General features: G+C 40.1%; 1 protein-coding gene across 1 annotated transcript in view; it reads right to left on the bottom strand.

Annotated features, from left to right (window-relative positions):
* glsb (glutaminase b) overlaps positions 1-17840 on the bottom strand; it is a 47028-nt gene extending 29188 nt beyond the window's left edge. Inside the window, 7 exon segments of the mRNA XM_046845971.1 lie at positions 2044-2207; positions 2834-2913; positions 2994-3123; positions 4146-4267; positions 5616-5706; positions 17422-17451; positions 17453-17840. Coding sequence (XP_046701927.1) covers positions 2044-2207; positions 2834-2913; positions 2994-3123; positions 4146-4267; positions 5616-5706; positions 17422-17451; positions 17453-17694 — 859 coding nt within the window. The 5' untranslated portion in view covers positions 17695-17840.
* Positions 17841-18951: the final 1111 nt, after the last annotated feature.

Genomic DNA, 18951 nt, shown 5'->3' with positions numbered 1-18951 from the left:
GGTTTCCATTTTACTGCAACCTGTATTCTGTACATAACTACGTTTATGACAAATAAAAAACCTCCACAAGCCCCGGAAAGTTTCTCCACATCACGTATACTTGGTTCCGGGCCGGAGTTCAAGAAAGGAAATAACTCAGGCTTTTTTGGAATTCTTCAGGGGTTGCATCACTTCCTGTCACTCTTAAATCAAAGCGCTGACCTGCCCCTGACCCACTGTACATTCCGACCGAGGACGGACAGGAAGATCTTTCGTCCACGCCCTGCTGTTCCCCGCCTCTTATCGCCTTATCATCGGCACCGCGTTACACTTTCATTTCTTGAATCAGAAGATCTTTTAGGAATGAAAACAAGATGGATCACTTATTTTAAAAAACAACCAAAAAAAAACAACACATTCCAGATATGCCTACGCTAATCTGGATAAATTTGCATACGACGTTTTATCAAAAAACGATCCGCGTCCATGCTTTCTTTTTTCAATCGTGTTCCAAAAGTCGCTCATCCACACGTCTGAAAACGCTCATGTCCCTGTACGCGTGTTTCCGCCTGCCGTTTATGGCTATACCAGAACACACACACACACACACACACACACACACACACACACACACACGTTTATTACCCAAACATAGTCTAACAAATGAACACTATTTCATTTAATTTTCCAATTTATTTTAATTACCGTAATTTCCGGACTATTAAACACACCCATATATAAGCCGCACCCACTGAATTTGACAAGGATGTTTATTTTGAACATAAATAAGCCGCACCTGTCTATAAGCCGTGTCTACACTGATACTAATGAACTTTACACAGGCTTTAATGAAAGACAGTGTCTGTTACACGGCTTGTATCTAAACAGTAGCCTACCAAGAAAGTCATTGTTCACTGTCTTCCTCCTTCCTTTCACAACTATTTCTCTCTCTCTCTAGTTTTTCTTTTGGCATCGTCGTGCGTTTAAAAATCACCATCGGTGAATCTTTTCTCCCGATGCCGTGCAGCTCAGAACACAGGTGAAGTGTGTTTTCATGCCCGGTTGTTTTCAGCGTGTTGAATGATTCACATTTCCTGTAGACAGTCCGAGTGAGCGGCAGGTCAAACGTCAGAGGAACATCATCCATATTTATGATGTGGTGCGGCCCGATTCAGTGGGAGCGCATCTGATTTAATATAAAGAGTTTCATTGGTTCACCTGAACCCGTTCTGCAATTTCATTGGTCTAATGTTATGGGGTTCAGTTTTTTGGCTTGAAGTTTGTGAAACCGGGAAAAACCCAGGAAAAATCCATAAATTAGCCGCTTCATTGTTTAAGCCGCGGAGTTCAAAGCGTGGGGAAAAAGTAGCAGCTTATAGTCCGGAAAATACGGTATATAGGTTTTTTTTTTCCAAAAAAAGTGTATTTATATCAAGAGAATCACTGGTAAAGAGTGCATTATAAATACCCCAAACTGGCGTAAACGACTACAACAGGAAGTGGACATATTTGTACAGTAGGAATCGAGTAGCTACATTTACTTTCTGGAAAGCCTCCGTTTTCACAGTGAAAACTGGTTTTATTCGCTGAATGAAAACGGCGTCTCCTTGTGGACGGAAGACGAAATATGCGTGTTCAAAAGAAAAGGTTTTAGTGTGGACTTGGTCTTGTTTATCCCGCGGAAGAGCCGATATCACCTTCATAAACGACACAAATCAAAAGCTCGTAAAGGCTAATTATAGAGCAGGTCTTACAGCTCCTGTTCCATCATCGGGGGAAGAGCATTTCTTCTTGCCACTTGGGAATTCTTTTCACTGACATGGTACTTTTCCTCCAGTCATACTGGAAGTTGTGACTTGAACTTGTGATGCAGTTCTGTAAATACACCTTTGGTTCTTAGTTTATCACACATGGCTTCTACATTTCCATTAACCTCGTTCTAACACCTGGGAAGGACCAGATGATGTGTATCATATCATGTAAAACCACAGAATTCAAAAACGAGTAGAAATACGAGGAGGAAAAACAGGAGGAGGAGCAAGAGGAGGAGGAGGAGGAACTCACCGTCATCGTTCAGAAAGAGTTTGTTGAAGCGTAAGCCGCTTGGCTCTTTGCCGATGAACTGGTGCACGTACTCGGTGCCGTGGTCGTGCACCGCGATGGCGTACTTCAGAGGCTTCACGCACGACTGCAGACAGAACGGCACCTTGGTGTCGCCCACAGTGTGTCTAAACACACACACACACACACACACACACAGAGGGGAGAGAGGTTCAGATCATACACCTTTATAAACACACCCTGCAGAACCCTTTAACCATTAACCCACTCTGTGTAGGCCAAAAGTATGTGGACACCAAACCCTCTGCCCACATTTAGTCTCCATTTCCCTGTTACAACACCCTCCACTCTTCTGGGAAGATGTTCTACTAGATTTTATGGACACTTGTTTATCCACATGTGTGTTAGTAAAGTCAGGTAATGATCTAGGTGAAGTGAGAAGGCCTGGGGTGCAGTCAGCGTTCACACACACCCCAGAGGTGTTCGATAGCTCTATAGCAGGCCACTTGGGATCTTCATGAAGCTATAGTACACTAAACGAAGAGTTAAGGAAGGAGGTGAGGTGCACGTGTAAACGTGTGAAATGTGTTTATTGCTTAGAAGTTGTGAAATGCTGTAATCTGGAAAATAAACAGAAACAAAAACTAAAATATAATCTGCAGCTGCTCACCTGAGTGTTCAAGGTTCAACTGAAACATCTACAGAGCTTTTCACACACTGTTTCTAACGTGATTATGATACAGAAACGTGTTCAGGTGTTGGTGTGCCTGGTGTACGTGAGTCCTGTCCTCACCTCTGTCCGTCCACCGTGCACAGAGCCACACCCCACAGGTCAGGGCTGAACTTGGCCAGCTGAGGAATGTAGTCCGCCACCTGAGACACAAACACAGCATGAGACTCCAGACTGAATGGTACGAGGAAGCGAGGTGGAACGGGTGTGGAACGTCTCATACCTGACCTCCAGACAACTTTCTGCCCGTCTCATAAAGCTCGTCTATGTTTGTGGTGAAAGCCATGAAATCAGGGATTACAAACTTCTTCCGGAAAGCCTGGGTCAGGAGCACAATGTTACTCTGAACACACCTGAGGAGGAGGAGGAACACATGCAGAGGGAGGAGGAGGGGAAGGAGGAGGAGAATGATGAAATACAATAGTATATGGATCCCATTTCCTACTCAATCACTAAAAGAACTATAATATACCAATAGAAGCAATATTATGATCACTGTGAGGAACTATTTCTGCGTGAGGAACTAGTCTAACGTTGCATAAAACCCAAGAGTTTACCAAAACTTGTGTGATAAACCCACAACCCTTCTGGGAGAAGATACTGTGGACCGATCAGACAAACGTAGAGCTTTTTGTTAAAGGACGTCATGGCAGTGTTTACAGAAAAGAAAAGAACAGCCCCAAACATGGTGGAGCTTCTAAGATGTTTTGGGGTTTTTGTTTCTGCTCTGCTGCTCCTGGCACTGGCGGCCTTGACTGTGTGAACGCTATCATGAAATCTGTTGATCACCAAAGAATTTTGGGGGCAACGTAGCAGCCAGTGTCAAAAAGCTGCGTCTTCACCAGAGGTCATGTGTCTTCAAGCAGGACAATGACCTCAAACACACTTCAAACAGCACTCAGAAATGGTTAAAAACAAAGCGCTGAAGATTTCTGAAATGCAGCAATGAGTCCAGAACTGAATCCCAGAGAACATCTGTGGAGAAATCTTAAAACTCCAGCTGGGAAAAGGTGTCCTTCACATCTCCATGACCTGCAGCAGATAGTGAAAGAGAAGGGGCCAATATTTCTGGCCATGACTGTAAGTGAAATCAGTCACTTACAGTAAGGTCCTGATAAAGCAGTGAACACACACACGCAGACATACACACACACACACACACGTGCTCACACACACACACACACACGCTCACACACACACTGTGTACTCTATATGAATTTCAAACTGATTTGTGACCAACAGCATGAGCAGTTTGTCACCATGATGAGAAGGTTGTGTCAGTGTGAGGAATTTGTGATTCAAGTCTCAGAGTGTGAAACTCCTCAAGATGTGTGTGTGTGTGTGTGTGTGTGTGTGTGTGTGTGTGTATACTCACTTCTTAAAGTTGTGTCGGTCCAGCATCACTCCATCTGATGTGGATTTCAGGGTCACCTTCAGCATCTCCATGCACTCCTTCAGACGGGGATCTCCTGTCCTCAAACCTGTGGCCTTCAGTGCCTGGAAACACACACACACACACACACACACACACACACACACACACACACACACACACCTTGAGACACTGAGATACTAAGACACTGAGATACTGAGACACTGAGATCCTGAGATCCTGAGATACTGAGACACTGAGATCCTGATACTGAGATGGTGATACTGAGACACTGAAAACTGAAATGCTGAGACACTGATACTGAGACAATGAGATAGTGAGACACTGATACTGAGACACTGAGATAGTGAGACACTGATACTGAGACAGTGAGATAGTGAGACACTGATACTGAGACACTGAGATACTGAGACACCGAGATAGTGAGACACTGAGATACTGAGACACTGATACTAAAATTCTGACACACTGATACTGAGACACTGAAATACTGAGACATTGAGATAATGAGACACTGATACTGAGACACTGAGACACTTAGATACTGAGATAGTGAGACACTGATACTGAGACACTGAGATCCTAAAACACTGATACTGAGACACTAATACTGAAATGTTGAGACACTGATACTGAGACACTGAGATCCTGATACTGAGACGGTGATACTGAGACACTGATACTGAAATTCTGAGACATTGATACTGAGACGCTGATACTGAGACGGTGATACTGAGACGTTGATACTGAGACGGTGATACTGAGACGGTGATACCGAGACGGTGATACTGAGACGGTGATACTGAGACAGTGATACTGAAATGCTGAGACATTGAAACACTGATACTGAGACAGTGATACTGAGACGGTGATACTGAGACAGTGATACTGAAATGCTGAGACATTGAAACACTGATACTGAGACAGTGATACTGAGATGATGATACTGAGACAGTGATACTGAAATGCTGAGACATTGAAACACTGATACTGAGACAGTGATACTGAGACGGTGATACTGAGACAGTGATACTAAAATGCTGAGACATTGAAACACTGATACTGAGACAGTGATACTGAGATGATGATACTGAGACAGTGATATTGAAATGCTGAGACATTGATACTGAGACGGTGATACTGAGACGGTGATACTGAAATGCTGAGACACTGATACTGAGACGGTGATACTGAAATGCTGAGACATTGATACTGAGACACTGATACTGAGAGATTGAAATAGGAGTTTGAAATTGCTGAATTTACTGAACATATTTCTGTTTTTGGGAGTGTGTGTTAACACACACACGTCATGCTGTACAGTAAGTGTGTTACGTGGGTGTGTGTGTGTGTGTGTGAGATCCAGTGTATACAAGTCTGATAACCTGTACACAGTAGATAACCTATGAGCAAACAAACTTGGAAACGTGTGTGTGAGAGTCTATTACTGACCGTTATAAACTTATGGGCTGGAATCCTCTCCTGTCCCTCTGCAATGGTGTAGAAGAGAAGATCTTCCAGACTCGGCATAATTCCTGCCTTCCTTCTCCTAACACACACACACACACACACACACACACACACACACCTCTATGAGACACGGTGTTACATAGAAAAACAAATTGATCTGAATGAGCAGCTCTGTGTTTTGGCTGTCTTTCTCACGGAGCTTTTCAAACACCGCATGAATGCTCACACAGGCGCACACGCACACAGACACACACACACACCGCATGGATGCTCACACAGGCGCACACGCACACAGACACACACACACACACGCACAAACACACCGCATGGATGCTCACACAGGCGCACACAGACGCACACACACACATGCACACACACACACAAACACACCGTGTGGATGCTCACACAGGCACACACACATGCACACACACACAAAGACACCGCGTGGATGCTCACACAGGCCCACACAGACGCACACACACACATGCACACACACACAAACACACCGCGTGGATGCTCACACAGGCACACACAGACGCACACACACATGCACACACACACGAACACACCGCATGGATGCTCACATGGGCACACACACACACACATTCACACTACACCAAAGTAGAAGGGGGATGAAGAGCATCTGTGGCTAAATTAAATGCAATAAATTGAACTGATACTTACAAAGAACACACACAGGACACGGCACATGGTGATGAAGACACACACAAACAAAAAGAGAACAAAAACATGGATGAGACACGTGACACACACACGTTACACAGATTATACATACACATTACACACAACTGAATGAAGGAATAAATGAAGGAATTTAATTCCAAATAATTGGAAAGAACTCATATCTAGTAATGGTGTAGGAGGTAAAGGTCAGTGATGAGGTGGATGGTGATGGTGTAGGAGGTGGAGGTGAGTGATGAGGTGGATGGTGATGGTGTAGGAGGTGGAGGTGAGTGATGAGGTGGATGGTGATGGTGTAGGAGGTGGAGGTGAGTGATGAGGTGGATGGTGATGGTGTAGGAGGTGGAGGTGAGTGATGAGGTGGATGGTGATGGTGTAGAAGGTGAAGGTGAGTGATGAGGTGGATGGTGATGGTGTAGGAGGTGGAAGTAAGTGATGAGGTGGATGGTGATGGTGTAGGAGGTGGAAGTAAGTGATGAGGTGGATGGTGATGGTGTAGAAGGTGGAGGTGAGTGATGAGGTGGATGGTGATGGTGTAGGAGGTGGAGGCTCCGTTCCTCTTATACCCCATGTTACATAAATTACATTTTAAAGATTTGGATCAGGTTTAACTGTCCACACACACACACACACACACACACACACACACACACACACACACCTGTTTTACCAGCCTCCATAGTTATTTTTTCCTTACTGACGTCTTGTGTCTGTCTGTCTGACTCTTATTATCTTATTATCTCCCCCTACACACACACACACACACACACACACACACACACACACCTACACACACACACACACACACACACACACACACACACACACACAAAGATGACACTGTGCCTCTGCCTGGGTTGAAGAGAGAGTACACTGTTTATAAAACCCACACAGTAACCTATTTTCAAACACACACACACACACACACACACACACACACTTGTCTCTAGTAAACACTGTATTAATTATGGTTGCCAAATGCATGTAAATGCTCTCAGATGCTGAGCAAAGGTCTGTGGTCACATTTCAAAAACCCTATAATAAATAGACAGCTATACAGACAGACAGACAGACAGAAAGACAGCTCGGAGGTGTGTGTGTGTGTGTTTGCATGTGTGTGTGCTGAAAAAACTTGTGTGTGGTTGCCAAGTGACGATGAGTGTTTTTGTGTCTGTCAGCTATATATATATATATATATATATATATATATATATATATATATATATATATATATATATACAGTGAGGAAAATAAGTATTTGAACACTCTGCTATTTTGCAAGTTCTCCCACTTAGAAATCATGGAGAGTTCTGAAATTGTCATCGTAGGTGCATGTCCACTGTGAGAGACATAATCCAGAAATCACAATATATGATTTTTTAACTATTTTTTTGTATGATACAGCTGCAAATAAGTTTCTGAACACCTGTCTATCATCTAGAATTCTGACCCTCAAAGACCTGTTAGTCTGCCTTTAAAATGTCCACCTCCACTACATTTATTATCCTAAATTAGATGCACCTGTTAGATGCACAGGAAGGTTCCCCTGCTTAAACCAGCAAATGTCCAGGCACATCTTAAGTTTGCCAATGACCATTTGGATGATCCAGAGGAGTCATGGGAGAAAGTCATGTGGTCAGATGAGACCAAAATAGAACTTTTGGGTCATAATTCCACTAAACGTGTTTGGAGGAAGAAGAATGATGAGTACCATCCCAAGAACACCATCCCTACTGTGAAGCATGGGGGTGGTAGCATCATCTTTAGGGTGTTTTTCTGCACATGGGACAGGCGACTGCACTGTATTAAGGAGAGGATGACCGGGGCCATGTATTGCGAGATTTTGGGGAACAACCTCCTTCCCTCAGTTAGAGCATTGAAGATGGGTCGAGGCCGGGTCTTCCAACATGACAATGACCCGAAGCACACAGCCAGGATAACCAAGGAGTGGCTCTGTAAGAAGCATATCACGGTTCTGGCATGGCCTAGCCAGTCTCCAGACCTAAACCCAATAGAGAATCTTTGGAGGGAGTTCAAACTCCGTGTTTCTCAGCGACAGACCAGAAACCTGACTGATCTACAGAAGATCTGTGTGGAGGAGTGGGCCAAAATCCCTCCTGCAGTGTGTGCAAACCTGGTGAAAAACTACAGTTTATGACAGTGTGAGACAGAGTTCTCTTTGAATTTGCTCTGATTGACACTAGAGACTCCTTCCTTAAGGTCTCTATCATAGTAACACTGCTGGTAGTGCGTGTGTGTGTGTGTGTGTGTGTGTGTGTGTGTGTGTGTGTGAAATTCAAATCCTGTTTTGGAGTCATAATTCAGATTCTGTCAAAAGGCTGTTAAAATGTTTTGTTACGCAAATATAGACATAAATAGGACACACACACACACACACACACACACACACACACACAGACACATCAGAAAAGGTAATTGTTAAAAAGTACTAATTTAATATGTACTAAGGCAAAGTGGAAAACAAATAAAACCAAAATTTTTAATTCTTTTTGGAAACCATAGAAGCAGCATCCTCCATACTAAAGAGGAGAGCGACCACCTGGCTTCCATCCAGAAAATGTCTTCTTCTAGAAAGGCCTTGGATATTTGAGCCAAACGCTGCTAACTGCATGCTGCATTCATTACAACCTCATGATTTTTAGTAGGAGTCCGGGTGCTGAACTGGTCTGTCTGCAGTCTAGACCTTTCACCATTTAAAAACATTGGTACATCAAGAAATGAAAAATAAGACAAAGAAGACCCAGGACTGTTAAACAGCTGGAATCCTATAAAAGACACAAGTTGAGACAACAATCCCCTCAAAAAACTGCATTTACTGGACTCTTCAGTTCACCGACATATACAGACTGTGGTTACATGTAGAGAGGAAACAAAAATGTGTTTGAGTTTTGCAAATTATTTTTTTATTTACATTTTTCCCAAATCTTTGTTGTGTATGTATACACAATTTCAATCATACACACACACTACACACATACAAACAGCTCTTCTACTCCATACCTTATCCCACTCTCAGATTGCAGTGTATTAGTTTTCTGAGACTACGTGGCTCCTACTCCCTTGCTGTGTGTGTGTGTGTGTGTGTGTGTGTGTTTGGTTCTTGTCAGATAAAGCTCTAATAAACAGCTCAGTGGCTGTTTGTTTATGAAGTTAAGTGTTACACTCGCGTGTGATTATGTGGTCAGGTTACGGACCCTGGCTCTTATCCCAGCTATTACTTAGAGAAGGTTTCCTGTTCATGACAGGAAGTGAGCTGCTCTCTCGGCGGTGCTCCCTTACCCTTTCCAGAAGCAGCAGAACTTTCTGGTAAGATTTCTATCGGACATTAAATGCAACTTTTAGTTTCAGTTTCATGCGGTTTCTAGCTTGTGTTTAGCTTAGTTAAGCATTCACTCCTGTGGTTAGTTATCTGTTTAGTTAATCATGTGGTTACTTGGTGAGTTATTTAATAATTTAATCATGTGGTTAGTTAGTAGTGTGGTTAGTTAGTCATTTGGATAGTTAATGGTGTGGTTGGGTAATGGTGTAGTTAGTTAATCATTTAGATAGTGGTGTGGTTAGTTAGTGGTGTGGTTAGTTAATCATTTAGATAGTGGTGTGGTTAGTTAGTGGTGTGGTTAGTTAATCATTTAGATAATTAGTGGTGTGGTTAGTTAGTGGTGTGGTTACTTAATCATTTGGATGGTTCATGGTGTGGTTAGTTTCTAATTTTGTTAGTTAGTGGTGTGGTTAGTTGATAATTTGGTTAGTTAGTGGTGTGGTTAGTAGGGCTGCACGATTCTTGCTAAAATGTGAATCACAATTTTTCTCCATGGGAATTGAGATCACGATTCTCTCACACGATTCTCATGTTTTCAACCAAAACATTTATTGCACTCAAGTAAAAACAGTGCTACACAGGATTTTCAAGTATAATAAAAGTAGTAGTAATTTGCATTTTGCAGTTCTTTCTCGACTGTCATGCGATACTGAGTATATAGACCTGGCAACGCAACGGATGAAAAATAGTTGCGAGAGGGCAGACAGTAGCGCTTGTCTAAAGTCTTTATCATTGCCTTAAATCCCTCGTTTTCAACAGTGTTTATAGGAGCCATGTCTTTAGCTAGGTGATAAGCGATGGCGTTTGTTATGTCTTTGTGCCGCTGGGAACTTGAGGGGTATGGGGATGCACCGTGTAATGTCTGAGTTATTGAAGTTTGTGTGGTCTGGCGGCTGGTATTTTTTGGTGTGGCTCCCTTGTCTTTCATGGCTAACTCGTACTGTATTTTGTGGTGACGTCTGAGGTGGTTGTAGAGATTGGTGGTGTTACCTTGCGGGGCTGCCACAATGCCAAAGCACTGCTTACAGATTACGACTCGTTGCGCATCATCGTCAGGTTTAAACCGAAAAATTCCACACAGTGCAATGTGCTCCTTTTTTCGTTACCAACGTTGCTGCATCGTCGCCACCAGGAATTTCCGAACTGGCGCTCATTTTTTCCTCTCTTTTGAATGAAACCAATGTTACCGCTCTAAATCCACCAAGTTATGTTACCGCTCTAAATACACCAATGTATTCGGGTCTGCCGCTTTGATACACGTCACGTGAGTGACAGCAGAACGCCGCAAATAAGGACGAGGGAGGAGAGAAACGATCGGGTCTGATTGGTGAATAAATAGGGTTTGGTTTTACACAGTGTGAGTAAGTTTGACTGATATAGCATCTTAGATTGTTGTAAGTAAATACGTGAACACGTGAATGCAGCATCTGAATACAGGGAAATACTATATATGCACGTGAATCGGCGTCATTTAAAAAGAAGATCGAATGTATGTATGATTTGAGATCGTGATTCATTTTTCGATTAATCCTGCAGCCCCAGTGGTTAGTTAGTGCTGTGGTTAGTTTATAATTTGGTTAGTTAGTGGTGTGGTTAATTAGTGCTGTGGTTAGTTTATAATTTGGTTAGTTTGTGCTGTGGTTAGTTTATAATTTTGTTAGTTAGTGGTGTGGTTAGTTTATAATTTGGTTAGTTAGTGGTGTGGTTAGTTAGTGCTGTGGTTAGTTTATAATTTGGTTAGTTAGTGGTGTGGTTAGTTAGTGCTGTGGTTAGTTTATAATTTGGTTAGTTAGTGGTGTGGTTAATTGGTGCTCTGGTTAGTTTATAATTTGGTTAGTTAGTGGTGTGGTTAGTTAGTGGTGTGGTTAGTTTATAATTTGGTTAGTTTGTGCTGTGGTTAGTTTATAATTTGGTTAGTTAGTGGTGTGGTTAATTGGTGCTGTGGATAGTTTATAATTTGGTTAGTTAGTGGCGTGGTTAGTTTATAATTTGGTTAGTTAGTGGTGTGGTTAGTTAGTGCTGTGGTTAGTTTATAATTTGGTTAGTTAGTGGTGTGGTTAGTTAGTGCTGTGGTTAGTTAGTGCTGTGGTTAGTTTATAATTTGGTTAGTTAGTGGTGTGGTTAGTTAGTGTGGTTAGTTTATAATTTGGTTAGTTAGTGGTGTGGTTAGTTAGTGGTGTGGTTAGTTTATAATTTGGTTAGTTAGTGGTGTGGTTGGTTAGTGGGATGGTTAGTTTATAATTTGGTTAGTTTGTGCTGTGGTTAGTTAGTGGGATGGTTAGTTTATAATTTGGTTAGTTTGTGCTGTGGTTAGTTTATAATTTTGTTAGTTAGTGGTGTGGTTAGTTAGTGGTGTGGTTAGTTTATAATTTGGTTAGTTTGTGCTGTGGTTAGTTTATAATTTTGTTAGTTAGTGGTGTGGTTAGTTTATAATTTGGTTAGTTAGTGGTGTGGTTAGTTAGTGGTGTGGTTAGTTTATAATTTGGTTAGTTAGTGGTGTGGTTAGTTAGTGCTGTGGTTAGTTTATAATTTTGTTAGTTAGTGGTGTGGTTAGTTAGTGCTGTGGTTAGTTTATAATTTGGTTAGTTAGTGGTGTGGTTAGTTTATAATTTGGTTAGTTAGTGGTGTGGTTAGTTAGTGCTGTGGTTAGTTTATAATTTTGTTAGTTAGTGGTGTGGTTAGTTAGTGGTGTGGTTAGTTTATAATTTGGTTAGTTAGTGGTGTGGTTAATTAGTGCTGTGGTTAGTTTATAATTTGGTTAGTTAGTGCTGTGGTTAGTTTATAATTTGGTTAGTTTGTGTTGTGGTTAGTTAATCAGACATTGTAATGAACTCATTTATCCATGTAAACAGGATATTCACGAATTACTTATGGACTTTATACAACAGTTAGTTCTGATGTTCTTATTGATCAGTGATTGGAGAAGCACCGGTCTGAGAGCACTGATATTTCAGTATACCTGTACAGGAACATATAAACGTGTGTATCAGTCCGTGCTGAGTGATTACGCTGTGCCATGTACCACTGAAGTGAACAAACACTCAGAAGCTGATAACACCGGCAATGTTTATACACAATGCTGATATGTGTAATAAATCACACTAACAATGCTAACTTTACTCTTTACAACCAAGCCAGAAACACACACACACACACACACACACACACACTGATTACAGACAGGAGAGAGAAAAAGCTTTAGAAATCCGAGTGAACTGTTGTGACACGTGTCCACTTGACTCTCTGCTCTAACCAGGCTGAGTGCTGTGCTGTAGGGATGCAGGATTCTCTTACTCAGAGTTTTCAAACATCCTGATGACGATCACGACCACAGCAGGAGCTTTAACACACACACAGAGCTCGTCCGGGTTTTTATCATCGCTGACGAGGAAACCGCTAAACATTTCACAGCTCGACTCTGAAACTACATGGACACCGAGCTTCTAGCGCTGACGTTCCAACTTTCAGAGGTTCTGGATGTACAGAAGATTCAAAAGCGAGTGTTTGAACTTGGATTCTGCATGTGCTAATTATAAACCAGGTGTTCATGTCCTGCATAAACTCAACATTCCACACGTCACAGCTGCTTGTTTTTTTATGTAATTGGTTGCTGTTTGGTTGGTAAGTTAATCATGTGGTTAGTTTGTTTATTGGTCTATCAATCTTGTGGATAGTTGGTTGGTTGTTTGGTTAGTTCGTTGGATGATAAGTTAAGCATGTGGATAGTTAGTTGGGTGGAAATCTAAGAATGTGGTTAATTGTGTGGATGGTTACTTATACAGTTAGTCTGATAGTTAGTTGATCATGTGCTTAATTGGGTTGTTGGTTTCTCATACAGTTAGTATGTTGGTTAGTTAATCATGTGGTTAACTGGTTGGTAAATTAATAATTTGGTTAATTGGTTATTCATGTAGTTAGGTAGTTGAGAATTATTTGGTTAGTTTGTTTGTTGGTTACTTATGATTCGTTTGTTGGTTGTTTATTTACTTGTTTAGTTTGTTTGTAGGTTAATCGTGTGGTTAATTAGTTGTTTAGATAATTATGAGTTGAGTCGTTTAGTACTGTGAAATAAACACACCCAAACACTAATACTTCAGTCTGGCTACAGTCTGCTTTTTCTGTGTGTGTGTGTGTGTGTGTGTGTGTGTGTGTGTGTGTGTGTGTGTGTGAATACTGAATACCAGTCTCTGGAATTTTACCTGAATAAATGAATTGATAGCTGGGGTGTGGAGAGGTTCGCTGTCCAAACATCCACAACTGCTCATATCTAATCACACTGCGCTGTACCACGTGTGTGTGTGTGTGTGTGTGTGTGTGTGTGTGTGTGGTATGGAAATCTCCACATTAGCAGCGCTCTCATGACCCACAGTGTGTGAGTGAAAGAAACAGAACAGAACAGATCTCTGAGGTGAAGCTGCTGATGGTCTTTTTTTTATCAGCCATTTTTTCTTTCTGATTGTAGACTAAATCATCTCACACACACACACACACACACACACACACACACACACACACACACTAAAAATTTTTACTAAAGAATTGTCAGAATTTCAGGATTAGAAAAATCATTGATGTTAAATTGTGGGTTTTGTTTTTGTTATTATTAATTTATTATGCAGTCATTTTTGATTTAAAAATAAAAAAATGTGATTTTATCTTAGTGATGCCCGTAAATGTTTAAGTTCATATACTGTTTTTTTTTTATTATTATTATTTTATAAATACGATAAATAATGCACTAATGGCAATATTTTATATATATATATATATATATATATATATATATATATATATATATATATTTTTTTTTTTTTTTGGGGGGCTGTTTTAATTGTTTTTATTTTATAAATAAGAAATAATGCATTAATTACATTTATATATATATATATATATATATATATATATATATATATATATATATATATATATTTTTTTTTTTTTATTCTTTATTTGTTTTAGCAGCATTATTTTACAAATAAATACATTAAAAATACAAAAATTAAACATTTATCTTCATTGAGAATAATAATAAAAAGCTTACAGATGTTGAATGGTGTTCTTCATTTGTTAGTTTTATACTAAAATATTTAATATTTATGTTTGTACACATTCATTTAAGAAAGACATCATTTTTTTTACTGAATTGTTTATTAAAAATATAAATGATCAGAGAAAACATCCTGATGACGATCACGACCACAGCAGGAGCTTTAACACACACACGGAGCTCGTCCGGGTTTTTATCATCGCTGACGAGGAAACCGCTAAACATTTCACAGCTCGACTCTGAAACTACATGGACACCGAGCTTCTAGCGCTGACGTTCCAACTTTCAGAGGTTCTGGATGTACAGAAGATTCAAAAGCGAGTGTTTGAACTTGGATTCTGCATGTGCTAATTATAAACCAGGTGTTCATGTCCTGCATAAACTCAACATTCCACACGTCACAGCTGCTTGTTTTTTTATGTAATTGGTTGCTGTTTGGTTGGTAAGTTAATCATGTGGTTAGTTTGTTTATTGGTCTATCAATCTTGTGGATAGTTGGTTGGTTGTTTGGTTAGTTCGTTGGATGATAAGTTAAGCATGTGGATAGTTAGTTGGGTGGAAATCTAAGAATGTGGTTAATTGTGTGGATGGTTACTTATACAGTTAGTCTGATAGTTAGTTGATCATGTGCTTAATTGGGTTGTTGGTTCCTCATACAGTTAGTATGTTGGTTAGTTAATCATGTGGTTAACTGGTTGGTAAATTAATAATTTGGTTAATTGGTTATTCATGTTGAGAATGAAGTAGTTGAGGTAGTTGAGAATTATTTGGTTAGTTTGTTTGTTGGTTACTTATGATTTGTTTGTTGGTTGTTTATTTACTTGTTTAGTTTGTTTGTAGGTTAATCGTGTGGTTAATTAGTTGTTTAGATAATTATGAGTTGAGTCGTTTAGTACTGTGAAATAAACACACCCAAACACTAATACTTCAGTCTGGCTACAGTCTGCTTTTTCTGTGTGTGTGTGTGTGTGTGTGTGTGTGTGTGTGTGTGTGTGTGTGTGTGAATACTGAATACCAGTCTCTGGAATTTTACCTGAATAAATGAATTGATAGCTGGGGTGTGGAGAGGTTCGCTGTCCAAACATCCACAACTGCTCATATCTAATCACACTGCGCTGTACCACGTGTGTGTGTGTGTGTGTGTGTGTGTGTGTGTGTGTGGTATGGAAATCTCCACATTAGCAGCGCTCTCATGACCCACAGTGTGTGAGTGAAAGAAACAGAACAGAACAGATCTCTGAGGTGAAGCTGCTGATGGTCTTTTTTTTATCAGCCATTTTTTCTTTCTGATTGTAGACTAAATCATCTCACACACACACACACACACACACACACACACACACACACACACACTAAAAATTTTACTAAAGAATTGTCAGAATTTCAGGATTAGAAAAATCATTGATGTTAAATTGTGGGTTTTGTTTTGTTATTATTAATTTATTATGCAGTCATTTTTGATTTAAAAATAAAAAATGTGATTTTATCTTAGTGATGCCCGTAAATGTTTAAGTTCATATACTGTTTTTTTTAATTATTATTATTTTATAAATAAGATAAATAATGCACTAATGGCAATATTTTATATATATATATATATATATATATATATATATATATATATATATATATTTTTTTTTTTTTTTGGGGGCTGTTTTAATTGTTTTTATTTTATAAATAAGAAATAATGCATTAATTACATTTATATATATATATATATATATATATATATATATATATATATATATATATATATATTTTTTTTTTTTTATTCTTTATTTGTTTTAGCAGCATTATTTTACAAATAAATACATTAAAAATACAAAAAAATTAAACATTTATCTTCATTGAGAATAATAATAAAAAAGCTTACAGATGTTGAATGGTGTTCTTCATTTGTTAGTTTTATACTAAAATATTTAATATTTATGTTTGTACACATTCATTTAAGAAAGACATCATTTTTTTTTTACTGAATTGTTTATTAAAAAAATATAAATGATCAGAGAAAACTTGCTCTAGGATAAAGAATTGTGTTTCTGGCCAAAAGTTAGTGGACACCTGACCAGAAGAATTCCTATGTGCTCTTCACACATCTCAGAGCTGTCCAGTGCCAATAAATGCAGAATTCTCACAGACTGGGTGTGAGAGGAACCACAGGTGGGTAGTTGAAGTGTGTAATGTAATGTTGTGTACCTGTTCCCTATTGGTCTTTCTCTAAACTCCCCCTTTCCCTCACTCCCATGGTCATATATATATATATATATATATATATATATATATATATATATATATATATATATATGCATGTATAGGACCTGGGACCCCCCTTTAACCTGCATATACATATAGCTGAAGTATAGGACCTGTGTCACATGACCAGCTGAAGTACAGGACCTGGATCACGTGACCACCCCCTTACCATTCATATATACATATAGCTGAAGTATAGGATCTGTGTCACGTGACCACCCCCATACCATTAATATATACATATAGCTGAAGTACAGGACCTGTGTCACGTGACCACCCCCTTACCATTCATATATACATATAGCTGAAGTACAAGACCTGTGTCACGTGACCACATGCACGCAGGTCTGTACTAGTTCATTGAGAGTAGTGTGTGGGGGTCTCTTGCGCTGTGGTTGCCATAGAAACGGAACACACCACTTTGGCCATTATAAAGGGGTTCTTACTTGTCCGTCGCGGCTTCTTGGAGCGCCCCATCTTTTCAGCTGCTCGCCGGGCTCTAAAACTCCTTCCGTCTTCGTGCACAGCGTCCTGCGCCACGCCGGAGGGTGTGAGAAGCATCCCGAGCCCAACACGCGTCTCACTTGGTTCGGTCCGAGCCGGCCATCAGCGCCCGGCGCGTTCGCGTGATGACGTCTCGCGAGTTGAACTAACGGACGCTTCAGGCTCAAGTGAAAGAACTCCTTCAGCAGCAGAGGAGCGCGCCTGAACCGTAACATCTCAATCCTGTCTCTCCGAGTAACCTGACTTTATCCTGTAGAAATCAAACACACACTCTAATAATAAAGGAGATATCACACACTGCCTCGGGAGCGTCTTCTGGAAGAAAAAAACCCACCCCTATCCGTATACAGTGAACGAAAACGCCACTGGCCCCGCCCTCTTTTCCAATCCCCCGCATTTCTATTGGTCTGTGAGCCGACGCTCTTTTCCCCGCCAGAGTTCTGATTGGACAGATGGCCCGTCACTCATTGTGGCCTTGTCTTTGCCAGAAAATGAGTCACAGCGTGTGAAATACGTGAGCGCGTGTGCACGTGTTTTACTTCCTCAATCCACGGTAAATATCGAATAGAAGTCAAAACGATCGATAGTCGTGAAAAAGGCACTCGAATTTCACTCCACGTTAATCAAAACAAAATCAAAGGGTTAAAGGCGCTTTTTATTTTTGATCACGTGACCTGAAAAGTATGATGAAATAGTAAATTATATATATATATATATATATATATATATATATATATATATATATATATATATATATATATAATGTTATAATAATTAGTAACTATTGGGAATGACACGTAATTAAATGACAATGAACTAAAACCAGCAATGATCATAATGATTATATTAAAAATTATTATTCATTTATTCGTTCATCTGCTAAATTTCATCTCCTGCATCATATCTGCGTGTCTCTAGAGCTCACCCTATGATCATAAAACAATCTTTCATTCGAGCTCATTGTGGCCACACATCACGTGATTAATTATGGGATCGTTCTCACGATCGGACTCATGATCAGTCCCAGAAAAACCTCAGAGAAAGCGAAAGAATCACATCTTCCTCTTTCGGACTCATGTAAACAGACCCGTATCGATCACATGATTGTAAGGGTTCCAGGGTTCCACCATCTGGACTCCTGACACCTGATCCAAATAAGACCAAGCAATCTGGTGTAACCTTGTGGAGTCACTGTACACACTAATAAATGATACATAGATTCCCTGAAGAGAAGCAGCAGAGGTGAAATGATCTCATCGTCCTTCAACCCAATCACTAATAGATCACTGATTATGTGGGAGGAATGCAGGCTAACCCGACGAAGTAAAAGAACCAGGAGAAAACGGTGGAGGTCTTTACACGAGTGCAGTGTTATTGTCATTGTGGTTAGTATTATCTGATGGTCAGAGGATTGTTGCATCACATGAAGTAAGTGTGGTGATGATAAGGAGTTCCACCGCCCTGAATGATCA

Source organism: Silurus meridionalis, chromosome 3, assembly GCF_014805685.1.
Source record: "Silurus meridionalis isolate SWU-2019-XX chromosome 3, ASM1480568v1, whole genome shotgun sequence".
Classification (NCBI taxonomy): domain Eukaryota; kingdom Metazoa; phylum Chordata; class Actinopteri; order Siluriformes; family Siluridae; genus Silurus; species Silurus meridionalis.
Note: the sequence above shows the minus strand (reverse complement) of the source record. Positions and strands in the feature narration are given on the sequence as shown.